The sequence below is a fragment of the Ips typographus genome, linkage group LG2 (assembly GCF_016097725.1).
Source record: "Ips typographus isolate SLU linkage group LG2, UJ_Ityp_2.0, whole genome shotgun sequence".
NCBI lineage: Eukaryota > Metazoa > Arthropoda > Insecta > Coleoptera > Curculionidae > Ips > Ips typographus.
Genome location: NC_138423.1, coordinates 2125286 through 2149494, shown reverse-complemented (window position 1 = coordinate 2149494; position 24209 = coordinate 2125286). Strand labels below are relative to the sequence as shown.

At 33.9% G+C, this 24209-nt stretch overlaps 1 protein-coding gene and 1 long non-coding RNA gene across 9 annotated transcripts in view; one reads left to right on the top strand and one right to left on the bottom strand.

The window, feature by feature from the left end:
- hth (Meis homeobox homothorax) overlaps positions 1–24209 on the bottom strand; it is a 318454-nt gene that overhangs the window by 41594 nt on the left and 252651 nt on the right. For 5 of the 8 annotated variants that reach the window (XM_081974306.1, XM_081974308.1, XM_081974307.1 and 2 more), the window contains 2 exons: positions 16223–16371; positions 7368–7444 (listed from right to left, as the gene is read on the bottom strand). In XM_081974306.1, the coding sequence (XP_081830432.1) occupies positions 7368–7444; positions 16223–16371 (226 nt within the window). The remainder of the gene's footprint in view (positions 1–7367; positions 7445–16222; positions 16372–24209) is intronic. The other 3 variants (XR_014177313.1, XR_014177312.1, XR_014177314.1) reach the window with 1 other exon arrangement.
- On the top strand, positions 20603–20998 carry LOC145725514 (uncharacterized). Its single transcript, XR_014177315.1, has 2 exons — positions 20603–20720; positions 20817–20998. It is a non-coding gene; the product is annotated as an uncharacterized LOC145725514 (long non-coding RNA).

Sequence of the window (24209 nt, the reverse complement as noted above, 5' to 3'; positions counted from 1 at the left end):
TCCGGCCCAAAAATAAGTGAACTGCCAAATTTGATACAAAAAAGTATCAAATCCTTCAGCTATATAAATCTAGCAAAAGAACTCATTGATACCAACTCAACAATCATCAAATCAACTAGATATTTCTACAAGGAGCATTTGAGAGGCCCAACGGTCGAAATAACTGTACAACTCCATTAACCATCAGTAATTGTGAAATGTAACTTTTCGTTGTAATTTCTATAATAACGTCTTAAATTTCTTCTCTAATTTGTGTCATAAAGCAGAGTTCTGTCACTGATTTGTAATACTTTTGATATAAGACAGAATCCCACTGAATTTGATTGGTACTTCTTCTTCTATTGCTATCTATCATCTGGCTGCGCATCGGAACAATTCAGTAGATGTTGCTCCAAACCATTTTCGCAGGTTAGCCAGCCATGAATATCTTCTTCTTCCAGGCCCTTGTCGTCCAATCAACTTTGCCTTGGATTATGTTTTGAAGAATTCTGTATTTGTTATTTCTCATGATATGGCCAAAATACTCTAATTTTCTACGCTTCACAGTAAGCATGATTTCAGGCTCACATCCCATTCTTCGGAGTACTTCTTCGTTTGTAATTCTTTCTATCCAAGAGATTCTAAGAATTCTTCTGAAAATCCACATTTCAAAAGCTTGCAGCTTTTTTTCCATAGCGTCTGACCGTGTCCAAGCCTCCACCCCGTACAGAAGAGTGGAGTACATAAAACACATATTCTACTTTCTCTTCTTTAGAGCCAGATCAGACAGAAGCGGTGTCATCTGCATAAACGTACTTCTCGCTATTTCAATTCTATGTTTTATCTCCTGTGAGTGATCCCAGTCTCCGTTGAACGTGCAGCCGAGATAAGTGAACTTTGCCTTCATCTCAACTGGCTTATTGTTTATATACACGCTACCTGATTGGACTGGATTTTTACTAATCACCATATATTTGGTCTTACTGACATTTAAGTTCAGCCCGTACTCCTCACTAGTTTGGTTGATCCTGTCTAACAACCCTTGTAGCCCCTCTATACTGTCCGATAACAAGACGGTGTCATCAGCATAGCGGATATTATTGATGATTTCTCCGTTAACTCTGATGCCTCAATTTGTGTTTTTTAAAGCCTCCTTGAAAACGCTGTTCCAGTCCAATATCTGTTAACATCTCTATCATTTTCCATGCTGGCATCTGTCGAAGCCTCATCAACTCTGTCGATTGGTACCTACAAGTTTATTCAAAAGTCTGAATTTTTTCCATAATAAAAGACCGATGATCTGATTACCAACTTAGTTAATTTAAGCTGAAACTTCATGAACAAAAAACGAATTGACCGTTAACTGAACAGAGTTAACTAACATGATCAAGAGCTGCTTTATGTATGGTTCCTTGTTATGGAAATGTAGACTGTTTTAGATTCTTATTAGATGTCGCATATTAATTTCGCGATTATGCGAACTAGGCTAATCAATTATGAATGCCCATTAATTTATCGAGACGGGAAATTTTAACAAGCTAAAATTTTAATATTTATATAGCGAGACTTGGAACCGAGTGACATTTGCATGCGGATTTCGATGGTGCTGATAATGAAGGCGCTCGGGAATCTGCGGTGTTTTATTTATTTTTTTTGGTGAAAAAGTGCCCCCATGAAATGGGTTCTATTTCACGCAGGCAACGTAGAAATACTTGTTACCGGAATAGGAATGGATTGATTAATCGCAGTAATTACCGACCAGCTTTCCGCGCTAATTAGATTTCGTCCCCCGGCAGCGCTCCAAATGAGATTACGGCTGGAAATGGCGCTCGCCACATCATCCGTTGTGCCGAGCGCACGCGTTAATTGTCATCGATTTTTATAATGCCATTATGTCCGTACAAAATTTATCACGCCGTCTATTTTTGTACAATATCCCCATAGTTCAATTTTACCAATAACACACTGTAGGGCCGACTCAACTTTTAATTCGGCCCCGTGCTAATTTTTTATTAATATTTCGTTCTCACGGTGAATTGCACTCTCTTTTATCACTGCTGGCGTTTGTTTGCTGGAGAGCAATTTACTAAATGGACGCAGCAGGAGGGTGCCCGATTCCCGGATACTTTTGCTTTAAAGTCGCGAATCAATCATTTTCAACTTGTTTCTTTGCGTCTTCATCGTTATATACACGAATCCATGTTTTTAGATGATATGCCCAAATAGAAAAAGTTTTTTTATTTTACCACTATCATCCAACATTTCCAATTGTCTGGTTTAAACTTTCTGCCAGAATTATAGGTTTAGTTTGGTTTTCCTTTTTAAAATTATATAGGATAGTATGGTTGTAAAACTGGTTGATTTGTACAGGGTGGTCCAGTTTTAAGTGTCAATAATTCACCATTTGATAGCTAATCAAAAAATAAGTTGATTTGCATTATTTCATTTTTCTGAAAAACGTTTCCTAAGGAAGATACAGTCCTCCAAATTTCAATTTAAAAAATCGTTTTATAGTTTAAAACTGAACATCCAAGACTTGTGAAAGTCCAAATTTGTACTGAATAGTATAAAAACTTTTTACTACTAGGAATGGTCTTATGATTCGCTTTCTCAGACTGCCATCCTGCTTGAGTGTCTGAAACTGGCATTCAAAAACTAAAAAAAGTCCGGAAATCAAGACAAAGATTGTATTGTGCATGAAACTCATTTTTTACTACTAAAAATAATATAAAAGTTGACTTTTAATGCTAGAACTGACTTTACTAGGACTAAAGAGAGTCCAAAAGTATATTTTCAAGACTTTAATTGGTGTACTCAATTAACTCAATTATCTGGACTGGACAACAAGTCTAGAAGTAAATTAAATTTTCGGACTATTTTATTTCTAAAAATTAGTTCTCAAGACTATTATTGTAGCATTTGGTACCAACATTTTTTACTTTTATTACTGAAGAAACTTGACTTTTGGAAATAGTCTTAAACTCGATTTTTCAATCTTAAAAAGTACTAAAAAAAAACTGAATTTCTTAAAGGTGCTACAATTTATTGCACCTATGAGTGTAGAAGTCAATTTAATAGTGAAGAAGCTTGAAATAACATTTTCAAGACTATGGTCAGTGGACAAACTGGCTTTTAGGCCTGATAAGTCAAAAACTTTGTAAAAATAGTCTTGAAACTCGATTTGAGGCACTGAAAACAGCCTTAAAACACTAAAAACAGTCTAGTTTATTAAGAAATACACGAATTTTGAGCACTGGGGTGTCTAGAAGTCGATTTAATAGTGACAAATCTTGGAATGCTATTTTAAGTCTATGAAGAATGTAATAATTGTTTTTTATAATTTTGGCATATAAAGTGACACTTTTCAAAACTGATTAGAGTGATTAAACGTTTTACTTTCCGTAACTAGTTACGAAAAGTATCACTTTATGTAACTAGTTATGAAAAGTTCATTTCATCACTCCCTGTTTTTCTCGCCCTACAAACATTCATTCGTTACACAAAATCGAACTTTTCGTAACTGGTTACATAAATAGCTATTTTAAGTTTGCTATGTCAATAACTTGGTGAAGATAGTCTTGAAACTCGCTTTTCCAAGCTGAAAGCAGTTTTGAAGCACTAAAAATAGTCCAGAATTCGAAGAAAATGAAAAGCAAAGTAAAAAGCACGAAAAGTTCGTTTTCAAGACAATTTTCAAGAATCTAATGTCAATGTCCTGCATCTAAGACTATTTTCAAGACTAAAATATTGAAATTTGTCTTCAAAATATGAAAACTTACTTCACATGCAAATTTTAAGCTTCTGATGTCACTTTTCATTAGTTCAGTCACATTTTGGGGTTCAAGTCAATTTTTAAGGTTTAAATGTATGAATTTGTAGTAACAAATTCTTGAAATAGTAGTTTTTATGTCTACAAGTCAATTTTTAGTATTAAAGTCTCTCGATTTGCATGAAAACTGGTTACAAACACAACTTTTAAGCTTCTGCAATTTTTATCTTTTCTAATTCAATTTTCAAAACTAAAGTCGTTTAGTTTGTCTGGAAACTATGAAAACTGGCTACAATAATATTTTTTAAACTTCTTAAGTGAATTTTCCGTTTCCAAGACAATTTTTAAGTTGGGTTAGGTTAGTTTTGGGTCTTTGACCGTAATAACGTGTAATAAAGTGCTTGTTCCAAATTTGATCAATATTGCTCCAACGGTCTGACAGTTATGACAAAAAAAAACGATTTTTTAAACAGAAATTTGAAGGACTGTATTTTCCTTAGGAAGCACTTTTCAGAAAAATGATATAATGAATGTCAACTTATTTTTTAATTGGCTATGGATTGGTGAATTATTGACATTTAAAACTGGACCACCCTGTATATAAGGCTTCCAGAAGAAGTTTGAAATTGTCAAATTGAATAAGATCACCATTGAAGTTTGCTCAATATTATTACCTATATGGGTAAAGACCTTGTCATCAATATGCCATATCGTCTTCGATATAGTGATCTGGTATCAGCAAAACATTAGTTTTGGTATTTAAGTAATATACGTGTTCTTATGCCCTGCGTAGAATAATTCTACACGTTCAGTATCTGAGCGCTATTTCTTTGCTCCATCAAAGGAGGTCTTAAGAGATTTCATGCTCTCTTGCTTTAAGAATAAGTCAAAATAATGATCAAGTAAGTAATACAATGTAACAATAATAAATACACAAAAATACTAAAATAAGGTACATCAAATGATATCGATTCCAACAATTAGGTTAGATTCCATACCATAAACCAATACCAAATAAATTCAATTAAAGATGAGACCAACTTCTAACTAAACTGATACCAAGTCAGACAACGGTATGTTCCATGAACCCTTTCCTTGGGTCTTACAAACCAAGAATGACAAAAAAACCTTATTGGATGGATGGCACCTGTACCATGCAAACTACTCCAACAGTAAAAATAGAAGCTTTTCTAAACCTCAACAGAGAAGACTGAACCAAACAGCAAAATTAGAAACAGGTGATCATCCTGGGCACCTAAAAATCCTGGAGTTAATTCTATTGGATTCTGTAGTGAAACCAGCAAACTAAGATAGACCTTTGATAGCTGGAATGAAAAGGTTGGACATAACTCGTTTGTGTGGGGTACGGACAGATTAAGCTCTCCCCTAATTTGTATGAGATTAGTAGTTACTGTTCGTGGCTGCATTAAAGGCATCAACATCATTTTCCTGTAATTCCAAATTGGTATAGGACACTACAGCAATTTGGCACAGCAATAAAAACAAAATCAATTTAGTAAGTTTGCTGGGGTAAGAAGGCACTATTTCATTGCATTAAGAAAATTAAATAGTCGATACATTGGCAAAACAAGAAGCCACGGCTTTCCTTCACGCAGTTGAACACGTTTTACGACTGACAAGTAATCATCTAAGAACGGACGTTCGTAAATAAGAAAAGATATAGCTGGAACCATTAAGAGGAATTCCAGGTTTGCGTTAAGTAAAAAGACTTCATCTCAAAGATTAAAGAATTGTTTGATTTGACCCGAGAAGATATAAAAGAATCATCACCGGTCTACTCACAGGCCTCTTGTGGTACCATCTGAAAAACTAGCGAAGGAAGGAAAATGTCGATTCTGAGGTAAATTCTGAGGCAATATTGCAAAAGATAAAAGTATGCGGAAGGAATCACTTTAACTCCCAAAAAGAGATGAAAACCCCCCTTCGTTCCAATAAGATCAACACTCATACAAAAGACTTACTGTTACTGTATCGTGCATACCTCAGCCTACTTAAATGGCCTAACAGTTACTAAAGAGCAAAGTGAGTGGAAGTTCAAATGGAGTGTACAAGCCAATTTTCCTACAATCTTTATTAGGATCTAAAAGTGTCAAAAACAGTTTTTAATCAGTAGAAGTTAATGTTTTAGCAGGACCATCATCAGCAATCTTGACATGTATCCTTATTCAGCATCTTAGTGTCAATACATTGTCACTGGGATAAAAAGAAACCACTTTTTCCAAGTACATTATTCAGACTCGGGTAAGGTAAATTTCGAACGGGGTTCTGATTACCTATCTAAACAATACGGGTCGTAAATCGTGTCCGGCCCGAAAAAATAATCCCCCCTCGAACGCGATACTTTTGGGAAGTTCCTATCCGAAAAAACTATCTTGACACATTCGAAAGATAGGAATGTTCCCACAGAATCGTGTTTGTTAACGGAGGTGCCATTAATTACCTGGCCGAAATGCCATCGGACATTCGAACAATGACGTTGGTCAATGTTGCTGGTTCGATACCGATCGCACTCTCTTAGATTCCGAGCCGACGTTAATGTGCCACAGGCTCGGGACGCTTATGCTTTTTGTCAACGGCTTTTTAAAAACGCACTTCTCTCATTATCTAAGATTGCTGATCTCTCGCCGGTTAATTAAGTACGACTTTTTGCCATCTTCTTCGATCACTTTGTTCCATCCGGACAGAGTTGTTCCACTTCATACGATTCTACTAGCTGCCGCTGAGGAATGTCACATCAGTATTATCTTGCTGATGAGAACATGCGCGGTAAATTTCGTTGTGTTGCAAACAGTTTGACATTTCGCATTAGCTCAATAGTGATTCTAATTATCTAAGCAGCCTTACAACCTGTTTCAACTAACATGTGGTATGCTAATATCCATGGCAATTCTCATTGTATTTTTAATGCATTTCTGATATTATCATCAGCAGATGGTAATTTGAATTTTTTAAACTGCAGATACTCACTCAGGAATTGTAAAGCTAAAACTTCAAACTTTGTTTATCACTTTGCACATGAACTGCACGACATTCCAACTCTATTTCCTACTTATCTCAAGTGACTTTAAATATTCGTTAGCTCAATCGGCCATTAGAAGCACATTCCCAAATACAGTATTTGCAGAACATTCCAAAAACTTAAATTTTCGGTAAAAATTTCATCATATGCAGTTTGAATTTAAAAAACTACAATTGCACGTGTAATTTACTTACAAGTCTGGCGTAACAAGAAAGTATCTTCCAGCTTAGGTTACCCAGAGTATACAAAATAGACTATGTTTACAAAATACTGAACACACATTTTTTCATGTAATAATTCCGTTTTAAAACGATCCAAAATCTTTCAAACTGAATCAACAATCTCTCATTGATATCCCATATCAATAATTTACAAATTCAAATTCCTGTCGTGAAAACCTAATAGTAGCAATTACGTTGGCCGTTAAGTAATAACGCTGACATATTGATGATGCTTCAACTGTTTCCTATGATGTGTGAGCAAATGTATAACCGAGGTAATAAATATTTCGTTCAGCTAATTTTATTCTTTTTTCTTTAAAATTCAGAAATTCAGTTTTGACATTTTTCAAAAACTTACCAATTATTAACTTGAAGTATTGTAAGTCCCGTATCCTGCGCCAGCTGCTTTTTCTGATCCTCCGAAGGGTATGGATGCTGAAACAAAAAAATCTATAAATTTATTTCCCCTCGGTAGGATTTAGTGGCTAAATCCGTGACGTGTACGGGAAATTTCGCGTTTCCTTCTGTTTTATGAAAATTCGCTGGAAAACAATACAATACGGATTGGAAGCCCTGCTTATTAAGTTTGGCAGTTGACGAAAGTTGTGTTTTACTTGCTGGTACTATTCTAAGTTTTTATTAAGGCACAAATTTGATGTGAGTGTCGTAAAAATCCTAATAAAAATTGATTGAATGTAGCGAGTAGGATGGCGCTCTTAAGGGTAATTATGAGAGATCCAAGGTGCATGGCCATTAGTTCCCGACCAAAATCTGCGGTCGTTACTTCCTGAAAAATATCGCACTACGTCCATTCGTTTCCCTGTGCACCTAGCAAGAGCCCAACGGAGACCGATAACCCCATCTTCAGTGTCTCTCAGGGGCAGCATAACCCTTATACACCCGCCTATGTCTGGATAAGACCCCTCCAGTTCTCTTTTTCCGAGATGGCAATGCATAGTGATTTTTACGGTTATGTTGGGAATCTAAAACGGCCTCTGTTCGCCACACACACATTACCTTCGTGCTATTATTTGCGTATCTACATCTAAAATGTGAAACGGGTAGAAAATTGAAGAGGGAGCTTCCGCGAGCATCTAAGACGGTTGATTTCAACGCACCCCGGGGGTTCACATATCACAGGCAGCGATTTACAATCCAATCCGATCTGGTGTAAAAATATTTTATTATGGGTTATAAATATGTCTCGGAAATGGTAAAACAGTATCGCACAGTGATCTATTTACTACCATACGGTTTATATATGTATTCAAATGTAGCTCATTTTTTACAAAACTGTGATTACATGCAAACATACTGCTTTACATTAACAATATTACATAGTTGTACCAAAGAATAGCTATTTAACAAGATAGGAGAGCCGGTATAATTCCTTTGATGTTGGGGTGATGTTTTTGGCTGACCTCGGTTATCCTTAGCAGATATCAATCCTTATTAACTAATATTAACTTGAAACTTAAAACAGATCCATGACCGACGCCATATTCATTATCAAACAACTAAAAGAAAAATCAATCGAATTTAATACACCAGCATATGTCTGCTTCATCGATTTGACCAAGGCATTTGATAGGTTCGCCTTTCTAACATCATAAATATACTGATAGCGAAAGAAACACCAGACATCATCGTAAGAACACTCCGCAGTCTCAATATGAACAACATAACTAAAGTAAAGGCAGGAGACACTTATACGGAAGAGATACCGACACCAGGAGGCATCAGACAAGGTAACAGCCTTAGCCCATTTTTGTTCAATCTCTTAATGGACAGAATTATAGAGGAAGTATCATCACTAAATATGGGATACCGAATGAGACAGAATAAAAGAATCAGCATGTACGCCGATGATGCAGCTATTTTCGCGCAAACGGAGGACGATCTACAGAGACAACTACACAAATTCTGCCAGGTCAGCCAAGCGATGAACATGACCATATCTGTAGAAAAAGCATAACCTTTGCTAAAGATCCCGTAAAATGTAAGCTGGTCGTTCAGGACAAAATCATCGAGCAAGTCTCACAATTCAAATATCTGGGTATGGATCTGTCGAGTTATCACGACCCAGTGAAGGACCTAAGAAACCAGATCAACAAAGCGACTGCCATGTCGGGCTGCTTAAGGCAGATAATATGGGCGAACGAATACATGCGAAAGGATAGCAAGGTCAGGATACGGAATAGAAACCAGAGAAGAAACCAACAAAACGAAAATAATGTTTCGAGTAGCCGAAATAAAAACGCTCAGGACTATAATGGGAAAAACAAGAATTAGGAAAACTGACATTAGGAAACAGTGTGAGGTGCAAGACATCGTAAGATAGGGGAGACGAAGAAAAAAATATTGGTACGCTCACGTGAGAAGAATGGAAGAGGAAAGACTGCCACGCATCGCACTTGAAGGAAAACCAATAAGGAAAAGAGCACCCGGAAGACCACCTAATAGATGGAAAGACAGCTGGCAGTCCACCTCCCAGGAACTGATCCAGAGAAACCTGCAAAACTAACAGGTCGCAAGATCTTAAAAATGAATAAGAAGAAGAAGAACTTTAAACTGATGTTTTAAAACAAATATTTGATCAGGTCTAAGATATGGCAACGTTCTTCAACAACCTGAATGATCAACCAATGAAACTCCTGGTCTCTTTAACTTTGGTAGAAAAAGTACATCTGTCTCTAATTCTTGTTGTGCTATGTTGTTACAGTATGATTAATAATTGACATGTACAACTTTCTTGCACGTACTGTTTGATGTCATGTTAAGTCATTTTGGAGTTTTCCGCTGAATACTTAAATTGATTAATGGAAAACACATCATCTGAGAGTGTAGAAAGTCCGAAATATTCTTAAGTGAGCATGAACTACGTAAATAACTAATTGACTGGATAGTACAAGACAACAACTAACACGTTTCGAACTAATAAATCCCAGAATGGATGGACCTTAATCTTGATTTTTGTCGAAATTAAAATTGTTTCAGTTTCCAGTGCCTCGATCCGACAATTTACGTCGAGCGATCGATCATGGAAAAATTATCAGTTGCTACGTTAATAGCGCAGTTCAGCGTCCAACACGCTTTCAAATTAAGCTACGAGACGAGTCGGACTTTCGCTGCCAATTTCCATAAACCCGGTGTTTTGACAGTAATTTTACTTATAGTAGTGGAAAAATTTAGCAAAAAATCGATCTAGTTTTAAACGTATAATTTTTGTTAGTAATTGCTGCAAACTAACCTTTAATGCGGATTACAAATAATGTAACGTGAGTTTCCATTGGTCAAGGCTAACAATGTAGTAATAAAACATATTTTTGCAGTTTATTAACATTGTAATCTTAGTAAAGAGCAGAAATTGCTATGATTCATCTTTTAGTACAACAATGTCTTTTAAACTGGCGTTATCAAGCTCATTTGTTCCTTACGTTCACTCTATTTTGAATATATCTTAAACTGTATACATCAGGGTGTCAAGACATTGGTTGGTCAAAACTAGGATAAAACAAAACATAGTAAACTATTTTAGATATTTTATATAAGGTGTATTTTACAGTTTAATAAATTTGAAGAAGATGTATACTTCAGTGGAACAGACAGATAGTTCTCGAGATATTTGAGCAGAAACAAGCAAGTCAATGATGATGCTTTCTATGTGACATCAATTATGTATCCGAAATACATTGCCACAAAGCCTTTGCAGAATTAGCAGAGAAGACACTTTTTGGACTGTGCAGGGTTATTCACTGATCATCTGTCATCAAATTCTAACGATCTATCATTATTATTTTATTTTGAATCGTTATGGAGCTATCAACCATAAAAATCCACAGTTACTGTGAATACAAAATAATTAACATTCGCAAAGTAACTTATAAATATGGCAATATTGTGTTTGAAAATTTGTATTAATTAAATCTTCAAAATGTTATACAGTGTGTCCAGGATAAAGGCCACTCTGGGAATCTTCAAAACGCTTAGAGATACAGGTTTGGTTAATAAATCAACATTTAAAAAAAATCTGGTTTTTGAGATATTTTAAAACAAGTGATTTTTATATTGTAGGTTTAAATTTTTTGTTGTTTTAACCGTTTTCAAGATTCACATTGTGACTATCTTTATCCTGGACACACTGTGTAACAAGAAAGAAAAATCCTTAGTTTGGAAATGTGATCAATTCCGTAACAAAAACTGTGTTAAGCTAAAATTAATAACTCAATAACGATACCAGATACGAATATTTTTGAAATCAGAAGAAAATAGCTTTTAAAAGGTGTAATAATACACATTTAAAAACGGTTTCATTTTGTGGTTCAAAATCAGTTGAAACTAGTAATAATAACTGTGATAAGGTATCTGGTAGTGAATAACCCTGTACATACATCTTAAGTTGTTCCCTCTACTTCACACAAAATAACTATTACAGAAGGTTTGAACAATCCTAAACTGTGTGGTAGTACATAAATAAATGATAATCATTAAAAATAACAAAAAAATTGTTGCATAAAATAAATAATTTTTTAGATTGGGTATAGATTGAATAAAAATTCGTCATCGAGTATTACATCGATAAAATAGTTAAAAGGCGATGGGGAAAAGCGTAAAGGGAGGCTCGTATCCCTCGCAATATCCGGAATCGGGATTAGCACACAGAATTTAATGAGTCGTGCAACTAAGCCAGGATCAAGAGAACTGATACCCTTGCTTGAATGAGTGTGCCCAAATACCCCGCGTTTAAATATTCATGCATTGGCGAATAGTTTTTAGTCATGACTCGAATTCAAAGTGGTAAACATCAAATATTGAGAAGGAACTGGTCAAGAGACGGTCCCTGGGGAGCGGCGATTTAGTGCTACCTAAGGCAGGAAGAGTGCGCTTCCCGTTGCAACTTCCATTCCATCCTTTAATGCTTCTTGACATGTGGACGAGCCACACTTGGATAGTTCTCAGAGTCATATCCTGTGGGATATTCGTCGGCCTTATATCACACCGGCTGTACGTTTCTACTGCCCCGGATGGACAAACACAAAAAACCGAACTGAATACAGATTAGAACTGGGACGGGCCAGTAGTGATTTTGCATGCATGGAACGAATTGATAAAGTGCCAGAAATATTTAAAGGTAATAACAGGAATATTGGCTGATGCCCTCATCCCTGTTGGATTCTTATAAAGCTTCCCATGCGAAAAATACTGCTATTCATATTTTTAGAGAATTATTTGTTGTTATTTGTGAATTATAAATCTGTTAGGAAATACTACAAGTAGTGGAAAGTCATACAAATTTTGTTAAGAAACCCAAATATATGATGTTAGAATTTAACTTTTAAGATCACGTGACTAATTTTTATCTTTGTCAATCAACAGTCCTTCTCCATCTTGAAATGGAAATACTTATGCTCGTCTTACAAGTTCTGCCTTACAATGTAAGATGGAAATACTTCTCAAGTTTAAAATTGCCTTTTAAGGCCACTTGATACATGAACATTATGTGTTATTTCACCAAACTTCTTTTCCCCCACTAATTACAGCATCAAATTGCTTCTTTTGAATTACATCTTTTGTTGGTTGGTGACAGAGGAAAGTAACTCTTATGTTAACATAATTGTTTAATTAAAGGCAAGTTTTTCTATCTAAAAAAAACCTTCTCTTCCTATAGAGCCTCATGCTACAGCTAAGAAAGATACGGTAATTCAAAATAATTATAAGGTATTACTAACTAATCATCAAAATTAAATACAAAAGAACAACTTTTTATCTGGACTATTATTTTTTCGTTTTTCTGTCGTCTCTTGTTGTAGGAGCTAAATATTCGAGGGATATGAGCGTACTAAAAGGGGGATATTCCGATCCGGTCAATGTTTTCTATATTCTCGCAAATAGCTAAAAAAACTTCTCTTTTCCGGTTACGAGGTTTCATTTCCGGCCTGACTGCATCACAGGCAATATTTTTTAGCGCAGATATCCGATTTTATCCCCGGGGGAGATTTGATGTTGACATGTGTCTTACTTAAAAAAAAAAGGACGGGGGAATTTTAGGTGGAAATGTTCATTCTTCCATTTAGAAAATGGGTCGGAAGTTTTTAAGTAAAAGTTGTGTCGGTTTTTTTTTTATTGAAACATGTTTTAACGTTGTATTATGTAATGCAACAGAACGAATAATATGCTCGTGGCAGAAGGTTAATTAATTTTTGTATATAATAAAATACAAGTGATTTGCTGAATAATAACTCTGTTATTTAGTTTATTAGCACATTTTCTAGTGTAGTTAAGCAACCTTATATCGTTATTCCAGACAAAATAAATAACAAAAAAATAAAGTAAAACAACTTTTTTTTTAACTTTTGTTTGTCTAAATAAACTGCTCGTCAAAAAGAATGGGACAGCAAAATTTTTGCTCTTTTTTGAGCGGCTGCTTCTTCAAATTGATTTACTTGATTCTAATAATTTTTTTGAGGATTAAAACGTATTTTCTTCCTCTTTCTTTTGACCTAAATGATCTTTTTGAAAGGTGCCACGGATCCGAGTATACAGGGTGTGACTGACGTGTAGTCAAAAAATGAAAAATTTGGTCTAACGCCATTTCCCGCCAAAAAATTTTTTACGTTTTACAATAGCCTTAATCGAGTCTTGCGGTCAATATCTCTAATCGTTTTCGCCAGTTTGGCGATTAAAGGCCGTTTACAAAATTTATTGCAAAATTTTTAAAATGTGGTTACTTTTGATTCTCTTGTTTAAAATTAAACAATTTCTTTAGATCTTTTGTGGAAGAAGAGCGGGATTAGCAAGTTTACACTTAAAACTACCCCATTTAAGTAAAAAACGTACACTGCGAGATACAGGGTGACCCAAAAAAAAAAGGAAAAGAAAATCATATGTTTTATCATAAATCTTAGCATGTTCAGTCATTTTAATGGAAAATAATGATATTGGATAGAGAAGCACACTATTTGTTTAGTAATCCAATTCATATATCTAGACGTTTTCGCCAGTTTGGCGATTAAGGGGCGTTTACGATATTTATTGATTTTTTTTTAAATGTGGTTATTTTTAATTCCCTTGTTTTAAATTTAACAATTTATTTCTTTAGATCTTTTTCGGATGAAATACGAGATTAGAAAAATTACACTTAAAACTACCTAATTTAAGTAAAAACTTATAAACTGCATTCATACAGAGTGAACCAAAAAAAAAATCATTATTTTCCATTAAAATGACTGAACATGCTAAGATTTATGATAAAACATATGATTTTCTTTTCAAATTTTTTTTTGGTTCACCCTGTATCTCGCAGTGTATGTTTTTTACTTAAATTGGGTAGTTTTAAGTGTAAACTTGCTAATCCCGCTCTTCTTCCACAAAAGATCTAAAGAAATTGTTTAATTTTAAACAAGAGAATCAAAAGTAACCACATTTTAAAAATTTTGCAATAAATTTTGTAAACGGCCTTTAATCGCCAAACTGGCGAAAACGTTTAGAGATATTGACCGCAAGACTAGATTAAGGCTATTGTAAAACGTACAAATTTTTTTTGCGAGAAATGGCCTTATACCGAATTTTTCATTTTTTGACTACACCTCAGTCACACCCTGTATACTCGGATCCGTGGCACCTTTCAAAAAGATCATTTAGGTCAAAAGAAAGAGGAAGAAAATACCTTTTAATCCTCAAAAAAATTATTAGAATCAAGTAAATCAATTTGAAGAAGCAGCCGCTCAAAAAAGAGCAAAAATTTTGCTGTCCCATTCTTTTTGACGAGCAGTTTAGTTAACGTATGATGTAATAACTATTTGGAATCTGATATATTTTATCTGGAACATAGGAATCAAAGAAAAATATGACAAAATTGAGTTACATGTTAGTGGTTAAGGTAACATTCAATATACTCATGAATGCTTTTATAAATTGCTCCAAAATATGGTTTCTGTTACTGACAGAAAATACCCGAAAAAAAGTAGATACTAGATATTAAAAATTTCAAGAGAAAACGACCTTTCTAAATTCAACCAACAATTGAAAATTATCAATAAGCTTAATAATGAAAAACTAACTTTTAAAACTCAATCAAAACTAGTGGAGTTGGTATTTATGGGGAGAAGTCAATCAAATTTAATGATTTTACTTGAAAGTATGTTATGTGCAAAACAGTTTTAGACTAACTACAAAAGTTAGTTAGTTTAAAACTATCTAAAGCTGTTGTAAGCTGCTAAGTCTAAAACTGTTGTGTTCTGTTTTTATAAGAACTTGTGTGAACGAAAGTGCATTTTGGCTTTGCAGGTCACCCTGTACCACCAAAGGTACAATCTACTGAAGGTTAACGTTAACGCTTGGAAGTCAAAGTTCCTATTGTTTTTTTTACTTGTGTAGTTCAGAAGGCTGTAGTCACTAATTTGAGGTCTGTATGTAGTTTGTACTTGCTGGGAATTAACTGCTTGAATTTGGCTGATTGGTCACATGCAGTGCTGGGATAATTTACTTATATGGTCACATGAACAGATTTTGTTTGTTACCAAACAGACAATTATGGTATAAATGTGATATTTTTGGCTTAAAGTTAATGGCTGCGGTTTTCAAGAGATTTTTTTGTTGTACTCTTTGGGAGATTCCTAGGTAACTTCCTTGGATTCTGAAAACCACCACCAGGTGCCCATAGGAAGTAACTAAAGAACGTTTTGCAATAACTTATAGTAGTAGTAGTTTGGTAGGTTCCAATAATTTAAAGAAACGTGACACTGGTGAGTACCGTTTAAATCAGTTTTGTACAACTCTTCAAAGTTACTCGTTCATAAATACTGTTTTATATTTTAGTTGCCAAATCATGCATTTCCTAAAATGAAATAGCTCTACGTGTCCCTCTTTTCTAATCAGTGGTACGTTAGTATATATTTAGTTTTTATTGTTGAAAAACCCATAAAGCCATTAATCTGAGACTATCAGTATAATAACGGATATTGGCTTCCATTCCCATTTGAATTAGAAAAAAAAACTTTCACGTTCGATTGTATTAAATTTGCACCCTCCCTTAATTCCTGTAGGTTTTAGTATGCAACTCGGCTGACTAAGTAAGGGTGAGATTTGCCAGCCAATTAAACGACATTAAGAACGTAAATCACACTTTGGACTCTATAATAGGCTTATCCCTGCCCTTCAACGGGGCCAACCCTTAACACCACAGGTAAAACAACAATTATTGATCTCGCTTACCGTTAAGTGTTGAAAAAGCCATGCCCGAAGGATATTCGTGGCCACTTTTGGAAATATTCCCCTCTTTTTTTGATTTTTCTTCCCGTTAGTATCGTCGTCCTCCTCGCCTGTGCCTTCTCCGCTGCCGATACTCGCGTTACTGGCGTCACCTAAAATTTTACAAAAAAGAAAACAAAAAATTATTACTTTGCAAGCATAAAATGGTAAAACGAGTTTAGGCCCTCGTTCTAGTATAATAATAACGTTAATGCATCTCGAATTCACCCTCGTCGTCACAAGGCAGAGGCGAGGGGTACATAACATAAAAAAACGACGGTGACGTCAGTAGTTTTCTGAATATTCAGATAACGAAAAAAAAAGAAGAAAAATTACTACCGTCGAATGAATAATTGTTGCTGCATCTACGGTGTGATTGGAAATTTATTCGCATTAAATTACTTAATTCTAGCAATTTTGTGTTAGAAATTTGCTTACCAGACGCCGGTTGCGTAAAGATGAGATGCTAATCGATGAAACGGATGCTCATTGCAATTTTATTTTATACTAAATCAAAAATTACAAATAAGCTGTTTAATGCGTAGTTGTAGTTTGATAAGTAAACTACGTAGTAGCGGTGATATTGCCATTGTTGAAAATTAAAATTCTTCTTAATCTGAACTGGATCTGAACTGGAATCTAAAATTCCACAATGGTTTTTAATCAGTTTTAGTTAATTTCTAAAAACTGGTCTTTTTACGATTAATTGTATTGCAAATCTGCTATAAAAATAATAATAATTGTAATAAATTGCACCAGTTAAATACCAAATACTAAACACCACACAGAAACAGCCGTTGGGTCAGCTTTACGGTTTACGTTATACGTCAACATTGGAATGTTACGTAACGCAAGTTTTACCATTGAGTTTTACCAGGTTAGGGTTAAACGTCAATCTAAACTGTCAGTTAAGAAGTAGCAATCGCTAAACAATTTTCTTCTGAATGCACTGAAATAAATTTTGATTGATTTGTACGTATAAATGGTACTTTTACAGCTCCAGATAAAAAACTCAAATATCCAGTACACATACACTAACAGTGAAATACAGGGTGTTAAGCAAAAAAGTTTGTATGTCAAATTTTTAGTTGTTACTGCTTTGTTTGTATGTATACCATTTGCAGTTTTTGAGATATTTAGGTCGACACGCCACAAACAGCTTCAGAAAAAATAGAGGATCACTTAATTTTGATCCAAATCTAAACTCTGAAAAAAAATTTCAAAAACAGTAGGAGCTAGATACAAATGAAGATACAGGGTGTTCTAATATCGAAAACCAGGCACTTCTAATATTTGTGTATAAACAATAAAATTACTTATTTATTTAGAACAATTAATAAATATATTAATATATTATTAATATCAAGTATTCATCATTATGATGGTTATTTTGAATTATATTGTTTTAAAAAACTTAATTCCTGTAAAAAAAACATAATTCTAAACTGTTTAACAACTGTGTTAGCTCATTCACTTGCCTGTAACTTAATTAAGATAGCCAGCTTTACCACTGGCCAATTAAAATCAAATAGTCAACTTTTTAGGGTCTAAAGCTGAATAACTTATCAAACAGCTTTGATGACATACTTAAAGGCACTTAAGAGCTTTTGTTTTTATCGAAACAAATCGGTCATTTTGATGATAATGGGTTATAAACGAATGTGAAAAGTATTAATAAAACTAAAGATTAATGAGTGTTTGTTAATAATACTCAAAATTCGATTGAGAGTGGGAAAGATGATAACCGCATGTTAGGTAAAAAAAATAATAAAAGTACGGAAAAGCACTTGGTAAATAATTTCCCTATATTTAATATTTGAAAAATTAATAATATAGGAACAAATTTATTTCAGAGCGTTTTTAGGCTTTTATTTGATACGTTTAGAAAATTTCTACCTATTTTTGTATTTTTTTTAGTAAATTACCAGTAAAGTAAATGTTTTACTTTACTAAGATAATTTGACCGGTAAATCACCAGTAAACTAATGGAAAATTATTTTGTCACTGACTGTACTAAATTTTATAGTGTTTTTTCAGGTTTTTAGATAGGAAATTTAATGAGGATTGCAAAAATGTGCTTCAAACTGTCATTTTCTTACTCCAAGTGGGTTTACAGACGATTTTATCCTTCACTGTTCTTTCAAACTGTGTTTTTAGCAGTTTAAACTTTGACACCGCTTTTCTCACTGACTGTACCAAATCTTGTTGTGTTTTTTCAAGTTATTGGATAGGAAATTTAATGAAGATTCCAAAAATTTGCTTAAAACTATTATTTTCTTACTTCAAGCGGATTTTACAGGCGATTTTGTCTTTGACTGTCTTTTTGGCATTTCAAACTTTGACACCACTTTTCTCGCTGACTGTATCAAATTTTGTATTGTTTTTTTCGGTTATTGGAAAGGAAATTTAATAAGGATTCCAAAAATGTGCTTAAAACAGCCATTTTCTCACTCCAAGTGGGTTTTACAGGTGATTTTGTCTCTAACTGACCTTTCAAATTGTATTTTTGGTAGTTCAAAGTTTGGCACCGTTTTTCTTCCAGACTGTATTAAATTTTGTAGTGTTTTTTCAGGTTATTGGATAGGAAATTTAATGAAGATTCCAAAAATTTGCTTAAAACTATTATTTTCTTACTTCAAGCGGATTTTACAGGCGATTTTGTCTTTGACTGTCTTTTTGGCATTTCAAACTTTGACACCACTTTTCTCGCTGACTGTATCAAATTTTGTATTGTTTTTTTCGGTTATTGGAAAGGAAATTTAATAAGGATTCCAAAAATGTGCTTAAAACAGCCATTTTCTCACTCCAAGTGGGTTTTACAGGTGATTTTGTCTCTAACTGACCTTTCAAATTGTATTTTTGGTAGTTCAAAGTTTGGCACCGTTTTTCTTCCAGACTGTATTAAATTTTGTAGTGTTTTTTCAGGTTATTGGATAGGAAATTTAATAAGGATTCCAAAAATTTACTTAAAACTGTAATTTCAATTGTGTTTGACAGGCAATTTTATTCCTGACTGTCAAACTGTGCTCAAAAGTTTCAAAAATTAGAGTTTATAAAAGTTTTCTTGCAGTATTTACGGAAATTATTTTGGCAGTGGTCACGTGACTGCCTAGCTAAATTATCCTCTAAAAACCACGTGATATCCGTGACTGATAATGTGAAAACTGTCAAAATTTGCAAGAATTACAATTTGCTATGTTAGGTTAACCAAGTTAGCTAAAAATGGGCTGTAAAGCCAAAATGTCGACTTTGTTATTGAGTAAAAAATCGGCATCTTTGCTGGTACAATGACGGAGTTCATAAAACATTACAATGTTATACTTACACATATCATCAAGTAAGCAAATTTCAAAATTATGCATGCAGAACCAACTGATGAAGAGAGAAAGAACCATTCTAAACCAATAATGTTCTCGACAAGGAGATGGTGGAGCAACACAACACAGTTCAAACTTTGACACTGCTTTTCTCCCTGACTGTACCAAATTTTGAAATTTTTTATTGGATCGGAAATTAAATGAGAATTCCAAAAATGTGCTTAAAACTGCCATTTTCTCACTCCAAGTGGGTTTTACAGGCGATTTTGTCTCTAACTGACCTTTCAAATTGTATTTTTGGCAGTTCAAACTTTGACACCGCTTTTCTTCCTGACTATATCACATTTTGTAGTGCCTTTTTTTAGGTTATTGGATCGGAAATTTAATAAAGATTCCAAAAATGTACTTAAAACAGCCATGTTTTCATTCCAAGTGGATTTGACAAGCAATATTGTTTCTGACTGTCTTCTGCTTAAAAGTTGCAAAAATAAGCTTTTAGAAAAGTTGTTTTGCAATATTCGATACAAAACGTGTTTCTGAGATTTATGACAGTTATTTTAACCGTGATCACGTGACTGCCTAGCTAATTTAACTTCCAAAAACCACGTGATATTTGTCACTAATGTAAAAACTGTCAAAATTTTCCTAGAATTTGCAAGAATTACATTTTAACACGGTTTTCGAAACAAGACGTGTTTCTGACAGTTATTTTGGCAATTATCAGTAAATTACTGGTAAATTACACATTGTTGATTCGCGCCATTTTTCTGATATTCGAAACATATTATTTGTCATAATTTAAATATGAGGTAATAAAGAAAAATAACAAAAAGCAGAAAATGCTATTTTTTGCAAAAAGGCACCTACTTGTTCATAAATAAAAAAAGTTATAAGATTGGAACTGATTTGGTACAAAAATCGCTTTGTCAGAAAAGTTTTTCTTAATTTTATTATTGATAAATCCATATCCCTAAAACAATAAACAACAAAATCAAAACAGCCTTTGAAAAAAATTGATTGACAGCCTAGTCAGGAAACTGACATCTTTCAAGCAAATTTCAATTAGATCCGTAAATTTAGTGGTAAAATTGGTACATTTTCCGGTAAAAGTTGAAATTCAGTGTGAAGCAAGACTCCACATTTCGGTAAATATTGAGTGGTAAAATGAACAGAAATCAAAAGTTCTTCGATTTAATTTAATCGATATTCTTAATGTGAAAATACACCCATTTCACTTTCAGGCTTCACACTGATGGATTCGTCGCTACACTGAACACTATATCTACATAATCAACACCGAATGCTGGGTGCATACTGATTATTTTTTCCTTCAACCCTAATAGGAGATTTAATTTAATGCTCTGAATATTTTAGCATAGATTACTTGAGGTTAACTTAATAAATGCCATTATCTCATTTTACAGTGCGACTGTAGAATTCATTTATAATTACTAAACTGCTGCAATACCAGTTTATGGAAATTAACGGGTGTTATTGTGAAAATGTATAATTACCTGACTATTTCGTTGAAGGGATTGACGAAGGTAAGTTGGCAAACAAAACCACCCACTTGATCTTGATTCAAGGAGGGAAACAATAGAATCGATAAGCTAATTACGCAGAGCAATTTTTGCGGGTGTCACAATGGCTCTTGATGCAAACTTAGTGTTGTATGTGTGTGCAGAGAATACGGGAGGGTGCGTTTTGAGAGGGATTTAATGACTCACACGCAAACTGAAAGGGGAAAGAATCAGATTAGGGTGCGACCTACAACTTCACGATGGACTACTATTTTTGTTTGTTGAATGCCGACGAATTGTAGTCATTACCAGATACACAAACACATGCGGCTTTACGACAGAGAAAGAGCCGCCATTCACCCTTTATAGACCAGCGTTTTTTTTTTTCTTAAATCGTTTTGTTCGTGCTCGTTCCTAATTTGTACTTTGACCGTACAAATGAATTATATTTTTAAACTTGTTAAGGTTCTGTAGTCGCTTTTTTTCTTCACTGATCACCAGTACTGATAATGTGTATAGTTAATTTCATACTAATATTATTTTTAGGTTCGTTCATACGTCTGCATAAATAACAGATTATCAGTCATTCTCATCGCTTTGTTTACCTGCTGGATCGTTTCGCTGTTAGGTGTCCATATATTAATTAGTAGCCTGCAATTTCAGTAATTTATGTGCAATTTAAAAGTCTTAAAAAGAATACTGTTTGGTACCACCAGACAGACGTCTTGGTCACAGTTGGGTCATTTTCCTGCAGATAACGTTGTCTGCCTTTAACTCTATTCACAAGAAAATCGAGTATACAATTATTATTAGTTTATGAATAGACTGAAGCATCACGATTTGCGTTGTTTGCGACTAAGGAAGATGCGATTAAGAGATGATTTTATCCCGCTGTTCGGTCAATATAAAACGTTTTATGATGGGTTTATTCACAACAATGATAATATAGACAGAGATATAGCTTTTAGGCATGCTTTCATAAATGTGACAATTAGGACTATTTATTTTGTAAACCTGATGAGAATAATATTAATAATACTAAGAAAGATGTATCTGCACAGGAAAAAATAAAAATTATAATCCTCATTATAATTTTTATTACTCAAATTGTACTAGAAGTTTAAAAGGGAGAGTTTAAGGAAGCCACTATACAGCAGAGAAACATAGAAATGTGCCTAAGATCATTTTATATTCTCTCTTCAGTTTGGAAGAATCACTGGTTAAACAATGTTATCGGAGTTGAAAAAATCACTCTTTTCTTACCATTGATTAATTTAAAAAAAGAAAACAAGTTTAAAGAACAATTCACACAGTTATCAAAGAGCAGTGATTGGTTAATTAACAATAAAGTAAATTACTTTACCAAGAAAATTTGACTGGTAAATTACCAGTAGATTACTGGTAAATTCAAATTCAAATTTTGACACCGCTTTTCTCCCTGACTGAACCAAATTTTGTAGTGTTTTTTTAGGTTATTGGATAGGAAATTTAATAAGGATTCCAAAAAGGTGCTTAAAACTGTTATTTTCTTACTTCAAGCAGATTTTGCAGACGATTTTGTCTTTTTGTCAGTTCAAGCTTTGGCACAGTTTTTCTCCTAACTGTACCAAATTTTGTGTATTTGTTTAGGTTATTGGATAGGAAATTTAATAAAAATTTTCAAAATGTGCTTAAAACTGTTATTTTCTTACTTCATGTGGAATTTGCAGGCGATTTTGTCTTTGCCTGTTTTTTTGTCAGTTCAAGCTTTGGCACAGTTTTTCTCCTGACTGTACCAAATTTTGTAGTATTTGTTTAGTTTATTGGATAGGAAATTTAATAAAAATTGTCAAAATGTGCTTAAAACAGCTGATATTTTCTTACTTCAAGTGGAATTTGCCGGCTATTTTGTCTTTGACTGTCTTTTCAAACAGTGTTTCTGACAGTTCAAACTTTGACACCGCTTTTCTCACTGACTGTACGAAATTTTGTAGTATTTTTGAGGTTATTGGACAGGCAATTTAATAAGGATTCCAAAAATGTGCGTAAAACTGTTATTTTCTTACTTCAAGTGGATTTTGCAGACAATTTTGTCTTTGACTGTCTTTTCAAACAGTGTTTCTGACAGTTCAAACTTTGACACCGCTTTTCTCCTTGACTGTACCAAATATTGTAGTGTTTTTTTAGGTTACTGAATAGGAAATTTAATAAGGATTCCAAAAATGTGCTTAAATCTGTTATTTTCTTACTTCCAGCGGATTTTGCAGGCGACTTTGTCTTTGACTGTCTTTTCAAACTGTCTTTTGGTCAGTTCAAACTTTGACACCGCTTTTTTCCCTGACTGTACCAAATATGGTAGTGTTTTTTTTAGGTTACTGGATAGGAAATTTAATAAGGATTCCAAAAATGTGCTTAAAACTGTTATTTTATGACTTCAATTGGAGTTTGCAGGAAATTTTGTCTTTTCAAACTGTCTTTTTGGCAGTTCAAACTTTCACACCGCTTTTCTCCCTGACTGTACCAAATTTTGTAGTGTCTTTTTTCACGTTATTGGATCGGAAATTTAATGAGGATTCCAAAAATGTGCTTAAAACAGCCATTTTCTCACTCCAAGTGGGTTTTACAGGTGATTTTGTCTCTAACTGACCTTTCAAATTGTATTTTTGGTAGTTCAAACTTTGACACCGTTTTTCTTCCAGGCTGTATTCAATTTTGTAGTGTTTTTTCAGGTTATTGGATAGGAAATTTAATAAGGATTTCAAAAATGTACTTAAAACTGTAATTTCAAGTGGGTTTGACAGGCAATTTTATTCCTGACTGTCAAACTGTGCTCAAAAGTTGCAAAAATCAGAGTTTATAAAAGTTTTCTTGCAGTATTTACGGCAATTATTTTGACAGTGGTCACGTGACTGCCTAGATAGATTATCCTCTAAAAACCACGTGATATCCGTGACTGATAATGTGAAAACTGTCAAAATTTGCAAGAAATACAGCTTGCTATGTTAGGTTAACCAAGTTAGTAAGCTAAAAATGGGCTGTAAAGCCAAAATGTCGACTGTTAATGAGTAAAAAATCGGTATTTTAGCTGGTACAATGACGGAGTTCATAAAACATTACATTGTTATACTTACACAT